This window comes from Leptonychotes weddellii, chromosome 11 (assembly GCF_054177405.1).
Source record: "Leptonychotes weddellii isolate Sample4059 chromosome 11, ASM5417740v2, whole genome shotgun sequence".
NCBI lineage: Eukaryota > Metazoa > Chordata > Mammalia > Carnivora > Phocidae > Leptonychotes > Leptonychotes weddellii.
The window spans coordinates 55,098,704-55,116,231 of NC_138379.1; the positions used below are offsets into that span (position 1 = coordinate 55,098,704).

Genomic DNA, 17,528 nt, shown 5'->3' on the forward strand with positions numbered 1-17,528 from the left:
CTAATGCTTTTTTCAAGCCCAGCTAGTATCTTTAAAATCATCATTCTGAACTCTAGTTCCAACATTTTACTAATGTCCGTATTGATTAGGTCCCTGGCAGTCGGTACTGCCTCTTGATCTTTTTTTGAGGTGATATTTCTGTCTTGTCATTTTGTCCAGAGGAGAATAGATGAATGAGAGAACAAAATGCTAACAGGGTAACAACGTCCCCAGAAAATATACACTAAACAGATCAGAAAAGACTTGAAACCGGGGAAAAAGAAAGGGAAAAAAAGAAGAAAAAAAGAAAAAGAAAAAGTTAAAAACAAACAAAACAAAACAAAACCAGAATATGATCAAATATGATCAGGCTGGTGCATAGATCAGTGCCACACACTAGATTTTGGGTGTATTTTGGTCTGTTAGAAGAAAGTGCCTCCCAAAATTTTAAAGAAAGAGAAACTTATATATGTACAAAAATAAGGGTAAATATGGAGGGATGGAATATGACTGTAAAGATGAAAAGTATAAAAGATTTTATAAAAGGAATTGATAAGAAGTTGGTTGAAGAAAGAAAGAAGAGGATTTAAAAAAAATAAAAAGGGAGAGAATGTGATCAGGCAGGAGACTAGAACAAAGCCATACACTAGAGATTTAGGGTATATTTTGATCTGTTAGAAGAAACTGTATCCCAGAATTTTAAGGAGAGGACATCTTATATATATATATATATATATATATACCAAAAATAAGGGTTACTACTATGAATGGATAGAATATGGCTCTAAAAATGTAAAATAAAAAAGGTTTTTTAAGAAAGGGATTGAGAAGATGTTGATTGAAAAAGGGAAAAAGAAAAATAAAAAAAAAGAAAAATAAAAATTAACTTTGAAAGACTAAAGAATCATGGGAAAAAAGCCATGAATTCTATGTGCAGTATACCCCTAGCGCTGAAGTTCTGCCATTCTCATTGATTGGTAAACTTGGTCTTGGCTGGCTGTTCTTGATGATCTTCTTGGGGAGGGGCCTGTTGCAGTGGTTCTCAAATGTCTTTGCTGGAGGCGTAATTGCCCGCCCTTGCCAGCTCCTTGCTAAGTAATCTGCTCGGGTTTGCTCTCAGGAGCTTTTGTTCCCTGCAAGCTTTCCTACAGCTTTGGAGGACAAGAGTGAAAATGGCAGCCTCCCAATCTCCACCCCGGAGAAGCCGAGAACTGAGGGCCCCCACTCCTCAGTGAGCCCCCAGAGAAAAGCAATCAGTCACTCCCCTCTCCCTGGTCTCCGGCCACACTCCGCGCTCACCCGGCCTGTGACTGAACGTTTCTATCTCTGGCACACGACCCCGTGTGGAGTCTCCAAACCCAGCAGATCCCTGCGGTGTGCTCCCGTGCTGCTCCTCCCGGGGGAGGAAGGAGAGTCTCCCCATATCTGCTGCTTGCTGGGTCCCTGCTGGAGGAGCAGTGGCCCGACTGTGCCGTGGATCACGGTTTATTGTAACCCTCAGCTGAGAGCCCACTCCTTGGCTCCATCTCTGCAGCCGGCTTCCCTGGTCCGATCCCTGGGAGTTCTGCCACACTCAGGCACCCCCGGTCTTTCTGTGACCCCGAGGTTCCTGAGACCACACTGTCCCAGTGGGGGTTCCACCCCCTGCTTAGCCACTGGAGTGACGTCCCTCAGTGGAGCCGACTTCTAAAACTTCCGATTTTGTGCTCTGTGGCTCTGTCACTTGCCAGAAGCGGTCGACAGAGGCCCCCTCCCCCGCTGTCTCTCCTCCCAAATATCGCCTCACATTCACTTCTCTTCATGTCCTACCTTCCAGAAAGTGGTCGCTTTTCTGTTCAGAGAGTTGTTGCTGTTCTTTTCTTTGATCTTCTGTTGAGTTCGTAGGTGTTTAGAATGGTTTTATCCCTATCCAGCTGAATTCCTGGGACCAGACGAAATCCAGGTCTCCTACTCCTCTGCCATCTTGCTCCCTATACTCCCTTTTTAATAATCATGTTCTTTGTCCTTTTCTAAGTAATTTGAGTTCTTTGTATAGTCTTGATTCCAATCCTTTATTAATTCTGATATAGATATTTTCTCTCACACTGTGGTTTGGTTTTTCACTCTGATTAGGATATCCTTTTTAAAAAATCAACTTTAAGTTGTTTTTTTTTTTAAGATTTATTTATTGTAGAGAGAGAGTGCACAAATGGGGGGAGGGGTAGAGGGAGAGGCAGCGAATCCTCAAGCTGACTCCATGCTGAGCATGGAGCCTGACCTGGGGCTCAATCCCAGGACCCTGAGATTATGTCCTGAGCCACGTTAAGAGTCTGACACTGAACCAACTGAGCCACCCAGGCACCCCAAAATCATCTTTATTAATGTATGATTTATGTAGAATAAACTGTATTCATTTAGTGTGCAGTGAGTTTTGAAGTATGTTTTCACTCATGAAACCATCACAATCAAGATATAAAACATTTCTATCACCTCTGGAGTTTTTTTTATATCCTCTCAAAGTTCACCCTTACTTTCACCCTGGCCCCACACAACAACTTACTTGCTTTCTGTCCCTGTAGATTAGTTTGAATTTTCTGATGGAACCATTTTGAGGTTTCATCCTTGTTAAGTATATTAATACTAGTGCATTCCTTTTTATTGCTGAATAGCATTCCATTATATGGATGTACCATATATATTTTTTTTAACAGTTCACCTGATGAACATTTGGATTGTTCCCAGTTTTGGGCTATTATTAATAAAGCTGCTCTGAACATTTACATAGACATATGTTTGCAGTTCTGTTGGTAAATATGGAGGAGTGGGATGTATGGGGTATGGTGTATGGTGTGTGTATGTTTAACTTTAAGAAGTTGTGTAACTGGGGCACCTGAGTGGCTCAGTTGGTTAAGAGTCTGACTCTTGACCTCAGTTCAGGTCTTGATCTTAGGGTCATGAGTTCAGGCCCCACAGTGGGCTCCATGCTGGGCGTGAAGGCTACTTAACAAAAAAAAAAAAAAAAAAAAAGTTATTATTTTCTAAAGTAGTTGTATTGCTTTACATCCCCACCAGATATGTATGAGAATTCCATTTGCTCCATGGAATTGCTAGCACTTGATATGGTCAGTCTGTTTTATTAGCTGTTCTAATGGATGTGTAGTGTTATCTTACTGTGGTTTCAATCTACATTTTCCTGGAAAGTAATGATATTGAGCATCTTTTCAAATGGGCATTCGTATATCTTTTATGAAGTATCTGTTTAAATCTTTTGCCCATTTTTTAATTGGGTTGTTTGTCTACTAATTACTGACTTTTAACAGTTCTTTATGTTTTCTCAGATATATGTTATGGCCTATATTTTCTCCCATTCTGAAGCTTGCCTGGTTTCTTGGCAGTATATATATATATATATATTTTAAAATTTTATTTTAGAGAGAGAGAGAGTGCACATGAGTAACAGGAGAGGGGCAGGGAGAGAAGGGAGAGAGAATCTTAGGCTCCACACTCAGTATGGAGCCTGACACATGGCTTGATCTCATGACCCTGAGATCATGACCTGAGCTGAAATCAAGAGTTGGACGCTTAACTGGCACTCTACCCAGGTGCCCCGTGGAGTGTCTTTCAAAGAACAAAAGTTTTAAATTTTGATAAAGTAGAATTTCTCAATCTTTTCTACACGTCATTTTCTGTGTGTCCTATCTATGAAATACTTGTCCACCTCAAAGTTAGCAAGATGTTCTTCTATAGTTTTCTAGAAGTTTATCAGTTTTAGTTTTTTAATTCAGATCTTTGATCTACATCAAGTTAAATTTTATGTGGAATTTTGGGTGAAATGAAAAATGAATTTTTTGTTCCCCCCCTCCCCCACATATAGCTACTTGTCATAGCACCATATTTTTGGAAAGGCTTCCCTTTCCCCATTGAAATATTTTGTCAGCTTTGTAAAAAATCAGTTGCCTATATACGTATGGGTGTATTTCTGGCCTCTGCATTCTGTTTTACTGATATATCTGTTTATTTGCCAATACTACAACTGTCTTGGTTACTATAGCTTTATAGTAAGACTTAGAATCAGGTAGTGTAAGTCTCCAACTTTGTTATTTTATTTCATTTTATTTATTTTTGTTTTATTTTTTTTTCCCCAGCTTTGTTATTTAAAAAACTTTGAAGGGATGCCTCAGTGGTGTAGTTGGTGAAGTGTCCAACTCTTGGCTTCAGCTCATATCATGATCTCTTATGGTCATGAGATCGAGCCCTGTGTTGGGCTGTATGCTCATCACAGAGTCTGCTTGGGACTCTCTCCCTCTCCCTCTGCCTCTCCTCACTGTGTTCTCTGTTTCTCTCTCTCTAAAAATAAATAAATAAATAAATAAATAAATAAATAAATCTTTAAAAATACTCTGGCTATTCTGTTTCTGTATTTAAGAATGAGAATACCTATATCTCAACGTTGTTAAGAGGTTTATAATGAGGCATTCCTTACAAGGGCTTACTACCATGTCTGGCATTCAGTAAGGGCTCAATATATGTGGTTGTTACATTAAAAACATTTTCTCAAGTATTTATGGTTAGGCACTAGGTCAGGTACATTTACACAAGCGTGTGTATATGTATATGTGTTTGTATATGTACATATACTTTATCTGCTTCCAGTTTATTTTGCTTTCTTCACTTCCTTGCAAACAGAGAGGGAGTGGTCTGTGCAAATGTAGGACTTTAGACCAAGTATGTCTTTATACAAAGGGTTGAAAACGGCCATCTTCTTGTGTTTTGTGTTGGTCTGAGGAAAGAATGGAATATGGCTAAGAATAGTTCTGGTACAGTATACTCTTGGCATGTTTGAAGTCCTGTGGGGAGAAAGGGCTACACAATTAATAATAATCTTATCTTATGATTCTCTCTTTTTTTTTTTTTTTTTTAAAGATTTTATTTATTTATATGAGAGAGAGAATGAGATAGAGAGCATGAGAGGGGGGAGGGTCAGAGAGAGAGGCAGACTCCCTGCTGAGCAGGGAGCCCGACGTGGGACTCGATCCCGGGACTCCAGGATCATGACCTGAGCCGAAGGCAGTCGCTCAACCAACTGAGCCACCCAGGCGCCCATGATTCTCTTTTTATTACTTGTCATTGCATCAGTTGAACTAATTCCAGTATAACATTGTCATAGTTGAGTTAATATTGAAATCTGAAATGTGTGACTGCTTAAGGCAGGGAAAAAGAATGAACACATGTGTTTACTGAAATGCTGAATTTTTATTCATAGCCTTAGCATTTCCAGGTCATGTGGCTGCCTTTAAGGGTGATTTGGAAATGCTTAAGAAATTAATAGAAGATGGAGTAATCAATATTAATGAACGTGATAATAATGGATCAACTCCTTTGCATAAAGGTGAGTTATGATTCCTGCTTCATTTTCAGTTCTGACACAATTACTGTTGTTTACCTTTTAAAATAATTGTCCCTTAGAAACACGTGAAAATGTAAAACTTTTCCTAATATCCTAAGGGATATCAGTCTACCTTATATGGTACACAGAGTACTTAATTTTCAATTTAATTGTGATACTCCTTTTATGATGCTAGAAATTCACTATCACATTTAGGGTAATTCCAGTGGAAAATCTCTTAAGACATTGACATGATAAGATATGAAATTCACTGCTGGAGAAGTTTCTTAGGACTAATATTTTCTTTGGAATAAAAGTGATCTATTAATTCTTGCTAAAGCATGAAAAAGGTATAGCAGAATTTGAAAAAAGGTATAGCAGAATTTTCTTCTTGTACTCTGCAAAAATGTTTTTACTTTTATAGAAATATCAATGAACATTAGATTTAAACACATTTTCAAGATGTCCGCCACTTTTGTCTGCATTCTCTCCTTCCTTCTCTGTGGAATTCTAAAATATTAATTAATCAGACTTTGTCAAATTGTCAGCTCCTTATTTGGGAGTGTGTACTCTAGGATTTATTCTTACCAGTCTTCCTTTTATTTATAAAATCAAAAACCAAATCTTTAACCTAATGCATGTGAAATTTCCATTCTGCTTCATTTGTGATATTATAAGTTATTTCATAATGTAATGACAGGTAATTCTTGTAAAAATGTTAAAGGGGCACCTGGCCAGCTCAGTCAGTAGAGCATGTGACTCTTGAAGTTGGGGTCATGAGTTCTAGCCCCACGTTGGGCATAGAGATTACTTAACCCTTAAAAAAAAGGGTTAGAGTAAAAAGACAGGTAAGGTAGTTAATGCAGTCATGTGTTCAAGTTAGATTTTATTTTATAAATAACTTCTGATGGTCCCAATCATAGATTATGTTCCTGTTGGTTAGGTTCTTAGTTTAATTGTTAAAGTTGGTTTACTTCATAATGAATCTCCAGTATAGAATCTAAGCATCATGTGTACCAATAGTTTTATAAGAAAGGTTAGGTGAAGTAAGAAGAAGGGGAATGCAAAGGGGGTTTCTCCTACACACAGAGAGGTTCCTATTTTGGCAAACACTCTATCCTAGACTTGGAAAATCTCGCTCCTCCATCTTAGCTGGCTGTCTAGGGGTTTAATTCTTCACCATGGTATTTGTGAATGGGGAGGAAACTTAAAATGTGCGCTATGTATATGTATATATATTTTAAAATGTGTTGCCCTGGAGTGAAGCCCCCATTTCATATCCTAGATATAACCACTTTTTATTACTAATGTATATATGGGGTATCATTCAGACACTGTAGCAAAAGATAAATGTGATCGTGGTGCGTATATTGCATCTTCACAGGAAGGATTAAGTTTCATTGATGGCTGGTTTTCAGCCTTTCTCAGTCATTTCTTCACCACTGGAACTAAGATTGAAATGAGGGATTTGGAAGTAGGTTCTAAAGGACTTGATATATAACAATAGGGTGTTTGGGATGCAGCCATTGTGAGAAGATGTGAGGGTGAATTGAGGAACCAAAAGTGTTTGCCCTTCACCCCTTGTCTTGTCAGTCTGTCCATTGAGGATTCCTAGGGCCAGGGGTGGATCAGGGAGTGTGATAGGAGGGTGATAAATGGCAACAAGTAGGGGAAGGGGCGTTTTGTGTACATTTGCCTTTCCTGGTGAACATCTGTATGTTTAGATTATATCCAAATTGGGTAAATAAAAGTTGATGTCTCTTTATAACTTAACTCACATTTTCCACATTTATTAATCTCTCTGCTTCTTTTTCTTTAATTTTAATTTTGATTCAGTAAATAAGTTGTGTTTATTATTGAGGCATTCTTCTTAGTCATTTAATGATTATTAAATCCACTGTGACTGCTCCTTTCTTTCATTTGCTAAGCCATAAGTATTTCAAATGATTTCTTAAAAATTTCTAGCCACAGCATAATTTTATCTGTTCTCTTATAAAACACTGATAAAATTAATCAACATATCCTAACCAATATACAATAAGGATCTTGGTTAAAAATCCTTTTATTGTATTTGATTTTAGGGAAATTACTTAGCCTCCCTTCCCCCTCTTTGTAAATATTACCTGTGTAATAAAATGGAAATGTTGGGTTAAACTCATTGATCTTACATAAAACAATTATCCATGATTCATAAATACCCTTTTGTAACTCTTAAAGATGGAGTTTGTTGCTGTTTTTGTCTAAAGTGAGGTTGTTTCTAGAGGTCTGGGAAATCATGTACTTTTTTTTTTTAAGATTTTATTTATTTATTTGACAGAGAGAGACACAGTGAGAGAGGGAACACAAGCAGGGGGAGTGGGAGAGGGAGAAGCAGGCTTCCCACCGAGCAGGGAGCCTGATGTGGGGCTCGATCCAAGGACCCCGGGATCATGACCTGAGCGGAAAGCAGACGTCTAGTGACTGAGCCACCCAGGCGCCCCTCTTGTACTGTTTTTAACTGGTTTTGGATTTGCTCTAGGGGAGAGCAAGAAAGCCCAGGATTTTCAGGGGCCCATTCTGATGGCTCTGAGTGAACTAGAGAAGGGCAGAAGAGTTCTTACTTTGTCACTGTATCTGACTTTGTGCCCTCTTTTCTCTGTTGCCAGTATTGGAGGTGGATTCACTTTTTGAGGCACTAGAGCTATACCAAAAGTTCCTAGTCTTTTTTTTTTTAAATTTTATTTTATTATGTTAGTCTCCATACATTACATCATTAGTTTTTGATGTAGTGTTCCATGATTCACTGTTTGCGTATAACACCCAGTGCTCCATTCAGTACATGCCCTCTTTAATACCCATACCAGCCTAACCCCTTTCCCCACCCCCCTCCCCAAAAGTTCCTAGTCTTTGATTCATTTTACAGAGGCACTTAGAGTCAGCACCAATCATATGTCTGCACCACGTAGACATTACGAGATCTAGACCTTACTGTTAAGGAGCTACATACTTAAATCATGAACAACTAGAGATTTGTAGAAGTCAGGATGTAATTAATGGCAAAAATTATTTGGTTCTTAAAATACATGCAGTAGGAATTTAGGAGTAGAAACCGAGGAACAGAAGTTGATAAGGGTTAAATTATTAGAGTAGTGTTCATGGGAATTCAGAAATAATACCTTATGTTTGTATGATACTTAATGGGGTGTAAAACTGTCATCACATTTAATCCTTATTGTAATTTTATGAACCCTCCTTCTAAATATGAAATCATCTCTGTAAAAGATGAGGAAATTGAGGTCCAGAGGGATCAGTTTTCTTGACTGAGTTTACACATCTGGTAAGAGCAAAGCTGACATTTTCTTAATATTCTCATTCACTTATTCATTCATCAACTTTATAGACATTTATTGAGGGTCTGTATGTGCCAGCCACTTGCTAAGTTCTGTCCTGTCCTCCAGTCTCACTGTTTAGTAGACCTAAAGTCAGTTAAATCTATGAAGTTTTTTCCCCCCAGTTTCCCTGAATCTTCAGATGGATCTAGAAGGATGGATAGAAGTTAGATGAACATATAGCTGAGTGCTGGGCATTAGGCAAGAAGACACATAAACAGAGTTGTGGAGGTGAAAATTAATCCTGAGTGCATGTGTTAAGGACAAGATTTAGAAAAAGGTGGTAAACAGTTCAGGTAATTACTGAGGGGCCTGTAAATTTTGAGTTGTGAGAGTCAGAAGAATAACCTGTTTACATAAGATGACACAAGATTTTTGAAGTCAGTGTGGGGCCCTGTGGCTGGATTGTGCTCATATTCTGGTCAGATGCAAGATTCGTCAGAAGCTATAGATAGCAGCACATGAACACTGGATAAGGATTGGGAAAACCTAGATTATAGTTTCAAACCCATTACTTGCATGCTGCATGATGTTAAATAAATAACCTCTTTGAGCTTCAACTTTTATATCTGTATGTAAAGTCCTCTGTATAGGGGCTGAGTATAGTAGATTTTTGATTGTTTGTCTAATGAATAATACATACATAAAAGAACAGAGAATGACATCTGCCCAACTTTTGTTGCTTATTACAAGGATCAGTATTTATGAAAATACTCTCTAATGTACTGTCCGAGATATGAGACAATTGTTACTAATAACAATAACTTTTTGTGTGTATTTTCTGTTTTTTTGTTTGTTTTTTGAATAGCTGCTGGGCAAGGCCACATAGAGTGTTTGCAGTGGATAATTAAAATGGGAGCAGACAGTAATATTACCAACAAAGCAGGGGAGAAACCCAGCGATGTGGCTAAGAGGTATCCCTGTCTGCTTTACTACTTTCTTTTGTTTTTAAGGTTTTGAATATACTCTCTTACACTCAGAAAACTCTTAGCATTTAATGGAATTATAAGACTCCATCAAATGGTGATGGAATGACAATTTTCAAGCTGAATTGACATTTAATGATAAATCAGTTCTTCTCACTAAAGTAATGATTTTCTTTTCTTTTTTTAAATTTAATTTAATTATGTTAGTCACCATACAGTACATCATTAATTTTTGATGTAGTGTTCCATGATTCACTGTTTGCATATAACACCCAATGCTCCATGCAATACGTGGTGCCCTCCTTAATACCCATCATCAGGCTAACCCATCCCCCCACCCCTCTCCCCTCTAAAACCCTCAGTTTGTTTCTCGGAGTCCATAGTCTCTCATGGTTCATCTCCCCCTCCGATTTTCCCCCCTTCATTTTTCCCTTCCTTCTCCTAATGTCCTCCGTGCTATTCCTTATGTTCCAGAAGTAAGTGCAACCATATGATAATTGACTTTCTCTGCTTGACTTCTAAGTGAAGTAATGATTTTCAACTGAGAAGTAGTAGTGTCCCCTTTCCTAGTGGGGAGGGGGGATTTGGAAATGTGTGGAGGAGTGTCACAATGACTGGAGACCATCACTGATATATAGTGAGGTCAGGTCCAGGAATGCTAAACATTCTACAGTGCTTAGAACAGTGGTACAGAATGAAAAATTGTGTCACCCAAATGCCCTACCTGTTGAGAAATACTGTGTTATTAAAAGGAATAATCAAAAGGAGTCACATAGGTTTTGAAACAAATTTTAATATTTACTTTTGAATTAAATATAACACCTGTTATTGAGCATCTCCTGCTCATTCAGGTCAAGTCCTCAAGGAAAATTTAGTCCCTCCATTTGTTCATTTGGTTGTTTTTCATTCAACTTCCTATGTACTTTGCGTGTCCCTACTGCTATGGTTAGTATTAGGATTACAAAGATCAAAAAACACAGTCCTTGTCCTCAAGTCTACAATCTTGTAAAGACACACTGTACATACATAATTATTATTAATTATAATCATCGTAACATATTACATGTTATGTATAAGGTTCAATAAGAACATAGGAGAAAAAGTGCCCAGGTCTTCCTGTTTTAAAGTTTTGGGGGAGTTAGGAAGGAAACTGAAGGGAAACAGAATTTATATAGAGGTCAGGGAAAATTTTTCTTTTTGGAGGAAGCAACATTTATGCTGATGTTTGAAGGAGGAAGACTTGTAAGATAGTACCTTGTGTGTTTGAGGAACTGCATGTGGTCCAGAACTGCTTGAATCTAAAGTAGGAATGTAGGCTAAAAGTTGCAAATGAGGCCCAACAGGATGCTAATCATGCAGTGATTGCTCTGCAATTTTTAAGAGTTCATGTTCCTTACAATTTTGAGAGATTTCTTTGAGTTCCTTGGAGCATGGTTTTGTGGTACCACATACCTAGGATCATTATCAACTTAGGCCCACTTTATTTTTATTTTGGAAAACAGCTTTATCAAGGTTTGATTGGCATATGACAAAGTACACATATTTGTACAGTACAAACTGATGAATTCTGACATATGTACCTACCCATGGAACCATTACTGCCATCAAGATAGTGAACATACCTATCATCCTCAAAAGTCTCCTTGTGCCCCCTTTGTAATCTCTCTTCCTCCCACTGTTCTCCATTTCCCCTTCCCCAAGCAAATGCTGATCTGCTGTCACCATAGATTGTATTTCCTAGAGTTTTATATAAATGGAATTGTACAGTACATACGCTTATATATCTGGCTTCTTTCACTAAGCATAATTATATGAGATTCTTTCATGTGTATTTGTAGTTCAGTTCTTTTTTATAGCTGAGCAGTATTCCATTGGCTGTAGAATTCCATAGTATTCCATCGTTTGATAATCCAGTAACCTGTCAGAGGACATCTTGATTATACCCATTTTTTGGTGATTATGCATAAAGCTGCTCTAAACAGTCATTACAGTTTTTTGTGTGAACATCAGTTTTCACTTCACTTGGGTAAATACTTAGGAGTAGGATTGCTGGGTCATATACTAAGAGTATGTTTAACTTTATAAGAAATTGCCATAGTGCTTTGAAAGCGAGCATGCCAACTTGTATTCTCACCAGCAGTGGATGAGGGTTTCTTTTGTTTCTTATCTTGCCAGTATTTGATATTGTTCATTCACCAAAGGAAAATATACAGATGGCAAATATGTATATGAAAAAAATGCTCAAAATCACTTTCATTAGGAAAATGCAAATTAAAATTTGCACAATGAGATTCCACAATATATCTATTAGAATTTTTGTAATTCATGCACCAAAAAAATGCCAGATGTGTATGTAGTGTTATAGAAACACTATGAATCTGGTATAAAACAAGTACTCAGTAAATGATAGCTGTTAATTATAACCTAGTAGTAGAGATAATGAATTCTATTAACCTTACATCTTCCTAAGATGTTTGTTACTATATCTTTAATTATGTGTAGTACCTGGTAAAAGGTAAGGATATTTGTGTGTATGTGGTTATATAAGTATGTGAAAAAAATAGGATTTGAGATTTTGTGTTTGAGTAGTTCTCCATGTCATAAGAGAAAACATTAAACATTTCAATTAGCAAGAATGTGAGAAAACCATGCAGATTACATGCAATCACAACAGCTTCATAGAGATGTGGTAAAGATCAAAGAAAATAGAAAATGTGGATGGAAAAGTCACTATTTTTTCATTAAATTTCAAAGCCATGCCAAGTTTTTGGGTTGAGGAAGGTTGAAAATTAAGGGGCCTAGAGCTATAGTTAGCCCTGAAACTGGAACCAGAACTATTTCTGAAATCTAAATTTGGCTATCCAAAAAGGTAGTAAGTATAGGTAACAAGTAGGGTGGTTCTGGGCTTTCTATTCAGTTGAGCAGTTCTGTCTGGGGGCACCCCACATATTCTTTTGGTATTGGGTCTCCTCTCCCAGTTGGATTTTTGCCAGTAACAGTTATGGAATAGCCTTTAACATGACTATTTGTTCTCAGTGTCCAGTAACTCTTTGAGCTGGATGTATGTCGAATTGTCACTGACCTTCAGGTGCAGTTTTGCTCCTTTACTGGTAGGGTTGGTGACATAATGTACAGAGTGTAATTCGCTAAATTAAGTGCAAACTGCAGTTTCAATTTGAAGAACATTGTGAATCTTGTTAATTACTGATTCTTTCCTACAGGTTTGCCCATTTAGCAGCCGTAAAGCTACTAGAGGGGCTACAGAAATATGACATAGATGATGAGAATGAAATTGATGAAAATGATATAAAGTTTTTTTTAAGACATGGTGTTGAGGGAAGCACTGATGCCAAGGATGATTTATGTCTCAGTGAGTCGGATAAGACAGATGCCAGAAGTAAGTGTGCCAACTCTGTTGTGATTTATTGTTTAAGAAATGCCATAGCCAGTTTTTACCACAAATCTGGAAATTATTCTAAAGACATTTACCATCTGCAAAGTAAAATACTTTGATATTTTTTGGGGGGAACCAGACCTAGTACAAATATTTGTACTAGGGGTTTTTGAACACATAAAGAGTGTAAGACATGATCTCTGTCCCCCAAGGAGGAAAAAGTTACATAGGAGGAAAAATTACTTAAGTGGATCATAGGAAACAGGGAAATAAACATCTCAAGGATTTCCATGGTTAGTTGGCAAATGATTTTTACAGATAATAATAGCAAATATCTATTGAATATCTACCTTGTGCCAGACAGTGTTGTATGTATGATCTCAGGGTTGTGGGATCGAGCCCCATCTTGGCTTCACACTTAGCGGTGAGTGTGCTTGAGATTCTCTCTCTCTCTCTCCCTCTGCCCTCCCCCCCCAGGCACATGCGCTTACACGTTTTCTCTCTCTCTGTCTCTCTCAAAAAAAAAAAAATCTAAAAAAAAAAGAACTGATAGGATTTGCTCATAGATTTGGATCTGAGGTGTTACAGAATGAGAATAATCAAGGTTGACTCTTAGATTCTTGGCCTGGGCTACTAGGTTGTGAGTTTAAAAAGACTGTTCTCTCAGGATAGAGTAGCAGGGGAGGCTTTTCAGAAGTGGAATTTGGACTTTTCCTTGAAGGGTGGCCAGAATTAATTAATTGATTAATTAATTAAACTTATTAGAGAGTGCATGCACATGATAAAGAGAGTATAAGCAGAGGGAAGGGACGGAGGGAGGGGGAGAAGCCGATTCCCCAGTGAACAGGGAGCCCAGCGAAGGGCTCAATCCTAGGACACTGAGATTATGACCTGAGTCGAAGGTAGACACTTAACTGACTGAGCCACCCAGTTGCCCTGAAGGGTGGCCAGAATTTAGATAGGCAAAAAAATAAAAAAGCATTCTATTTATCCAACTTATATTCCAGTATATATTGTGTGCACAGCTCTAGGCTAAGGGACTAGAGCAGGACATCAGAAAAAGTCCTGCTTTCTGGAATTCAGAAAACATTCTGAACCTGCTCAATATAGTATTAAAATAAGTGACTGAAATTGTGCTTTATTAATTCTTTTTTTCTTTCCCATTATTCAACATAGGTTTATTGAATACCTGTTACACTGTTCTAGGTGTTAGGTTTACATTGGTGAACAGAGATAATTTTTCCATATTTGCATAATTCTTTTTTTTTTAAAGATTTTTTTTTTTTAAGTAATCTCTGTAGCCAGTGTGGGGCTCAAACCCACAACCCCAAGATCAAGAGTCACATACTTTACTGACTGAGCCAGCCAGGTGCTCCCATATTTGTTTATTTCTTAAACTGGCTTGATTTGTTTACTTTTTCAAGCTCTAAAAGTCTTGATATCTGCTCTTTGATTCCTACAATTAATAACATATTTGTTGGTGGGATTTCCTAAAATAGTGTTGTCATTTTATTATGAAATACAAATTTATAACTATATAAAAATACATTTTATTTTTTCTCTCGTATGAATTGCATTATGGAGACATATATAACAAAGTTTTAATTTTCGTAATTAGCAATGAAGGACAATCTTACTTCATTAAATGATATCCTATTGTACTTGGATTGCCATAACAATATACCATTGATTGAGTGGCTTAGAAATTTATTTTCTCACAGTTTTGGAGGTTGGAGGTCCCAGATCAGAGTCTGGCAGAATCTGTTTCTGGTGAGGTCTCTCTTTCTGGCTTGGAGACAGCCACCTTCTTTCTGTGTCCTCGCATGGTAGAGACTAAGCAAACTTTGGTGTATTTTCTTATAAGGATACTAATCCCATTGGACCAGGGCCCCACCTTCATAACCTCATCTAACTAATTACCTCCCAAAGGCCCCATCTCCAAATACTATCACGTTAAGAATTAGGACTTAAACATATGAACTTAGAGGAGACATAAACATTGAGTCCATAACAAAGGATTAAACATTAAAGCACTCCAAATTAGTGAGTAAAAGTGGATGTGTTTCTGTCTCTTCAGGAGACATGTTACTAGGTTGATGCAAATAAATATTCAAGAATGAGCAGGACTGTGGCTTATTTTATTTTATATTATTGAACATACTGGATCTCATTTGATGTCTAGTAATTGGAGCAAATTTTAATTCCTCTAACATTTCTGCTGGTGGTATGGCATAGAACTCTTGTGTCAGAACTTTCATTTTCCAAAATCCTAATGGTAATTATTTACATTTCCCTAGTGTTTTACACTCATAGAATACTTCTACATACATCATTCACAGTAAGCCTGTGAAATAGGTAATATCTCTGTTTTCTATCTCAAGAAAAGCTCGTTTAGTAGAATATTCATATTTGATAGATAAATTCAGTTTAAGTAATCTCTACACCCATTGTGGGTCTTGAACTCACGACCCTGAGATCAAGAGTCACACACTTTTCTGACTGAGCCAGCCAGGTGCCCCTAAAGAAATTGAAGTTCAAAAAAGCTAAATTACTTGTCCAGAGTCACCCAGTGACTGGAAGTAAGGCTTTCGGATTTCTCTATATAGTGCTCTTGTCACAACACAGATGGCCTCCTGACAGGAGTATTTTCATGCCACATAACTCTATTTACTTCTTATGGTATTTGGTTAGAGAGCCATGGTTCATATGAATGAATGAGAAGAACTGTTTCCGTGGAGCTCTTTCATAGAAGAAAGGCGAGAAGGATCTATTGAACTGAGGCTAATCAAAACAAAGGCAGCTGTATAAGTGGAGCTTGGGCATTGGATTCAGACATCAGAGCTTCACGACTTTCTAGCTTTGTTAATCTCTGAGCCTCAGTTTCCTCATCTATAAAAATGAGAATATTATAATGTCATTCCCACAGAATTATAAAGATTAAATTAATACACTGGCAAATGGGAAGTACCTAACCCGTAATAGAGGCTCAGTAAATGTCCATTCCCTTCCTCTTGATCTGTGGAAAATATTTTTGGTTTTTCAGGCAGGAAGAACTAGTTGGACCAACTATGAACTATGGACCAGTTCTGTGGACCAACATAGATGTGTTCTATAAGGAAAATTTCTAATTCATGTCTAGATTTTTAAAAATTTAAAATTAAGAAGATCTAATTGAAGTATAATGGATGTTAAATATTAATTTCAGGTGTACAACATAGTAATTCAGTAATTGTGTACATTGTGAATGTTCACCATGATGTGTATTACACTATTATTGACTATATTCTCTATTTTCATCCTGGCGACTTATTTACTTTATAACTGGACGTTTGTGCCTCATAATCCTCTTCACCCATTTCACTCATCTCCCTACCCTGCTCCCCTGTGGCAGCCCCCAGTTCTCCATATTTTTGAGTCTGTTTCTCTCTTTGTTGTTGTTTGTTTGCAGTTTGTGACAACATGGATATACTTGGAGGGTATTATGCTAAGTGAAACAAGCCAGACAGAGTAAGACAAATACCATATGATTTTACTTGTATATGGAATATAAATAAACAAAACAGATGAACAAAGAAATAAAATTTGTAAGAGCTCCCGGAACATTGTCAGGCAGATTGCTACTCTACAGGGGATGGTGAGAGCCTCTTCCCCAGGGAATGCAACCAAGGGAAGACCTGAAGATGCTGATATCAGGGGTTCCCGACACACAGCCCACCGAGATCACCCTGTAGTGAGGCTCAGAGTTAATGATCCTTTCAGTATTTCCAGATAACTTTATTTTAAAGAGCTTTGTGGTATATCTTGAAATCTGGGATTCTGATACCTCCAGCTTTGTCTTAAGGTTGCTTTGGCTACTCACAATCTTATGTACTTAACATAAATTTTAGGGTTATTTGTTCTAGTTCTGTGAAAAATAATATTGGTGTTTTGATAGGGATTGTATTGAATCTTGGATTGCTTTGGGTAGTATGGACATTATAACCATGAGAAGATATGTCTTAACATTTGTTTATGTCATCTCAGTTTCTTTCATCAGCATTTTATAGTTTTCAGAGTATCGGTCTTTTTCTTTTTTAAATTTTATTTTATTATGTTATGTTAGTCATCATACAATACATCATTAGTTTTTGATGTGGTGATCCATGATTCATTGTTTTCATATAACACCCAGTGCTCCATGCAGTACATGCCCTCCTTAATACCCATCATCAGGCTAACCCATTCTCCCACCCCCCTCCCCTCTAGAACCCTCAGTTTGTTTCTCAGAGTCCATAGTCTCTCATGGTTCATCTCTCCCTCAGAGTCCCCCCCTTTCATTTTTCCCTTCCTTCTCCTAATGTCCTCCATGCTATTCCTTATGTTCCATAAATAAGTGAAGCCATACGATAATTGACTTTCTCTGCTTGACTTATTTCACTTAGCATAATCTCCTCCAGTCCCATCCATGTTGATGTAAAAGTTGGGTATTCATCCTTTCTGATGGCTGAGTGATATTC

The 17,528-nt window shown here is 37.5% G+C and overlaps 1 protein-coding gene across 1 annotated transcript in view; it reads left to right on the plus strand.

Annotated features, from left to right (window-relative positions):
- ANKRD42 (ankyrin repeat domain 42) overlaps positions 1 to 17,528 on the plus strand; it is a 69,580-nt gene that overhangs the window by 22,298 nt on the left and 29,754 nt on the right. Inside the window, exons 5-7 of the mRNA XM_081798940.1 lie at positions 5,222 to 5,347; positions 9,521 to 9,626; positions 12,860 to 13,035. Of these exons, the coding sequence (XP_081655066.1) occupies positions 5,222 to 5,347; positions 9,521 to 9,626; positions 12,860 to 13,035 (408 nt within the window). The remainder of the gene's footprint in view (positions 1 to 5,221; positions 5,348 to 9,520; positions 9,627 to 12,859; positions 13,036 to 17,528) is intronic.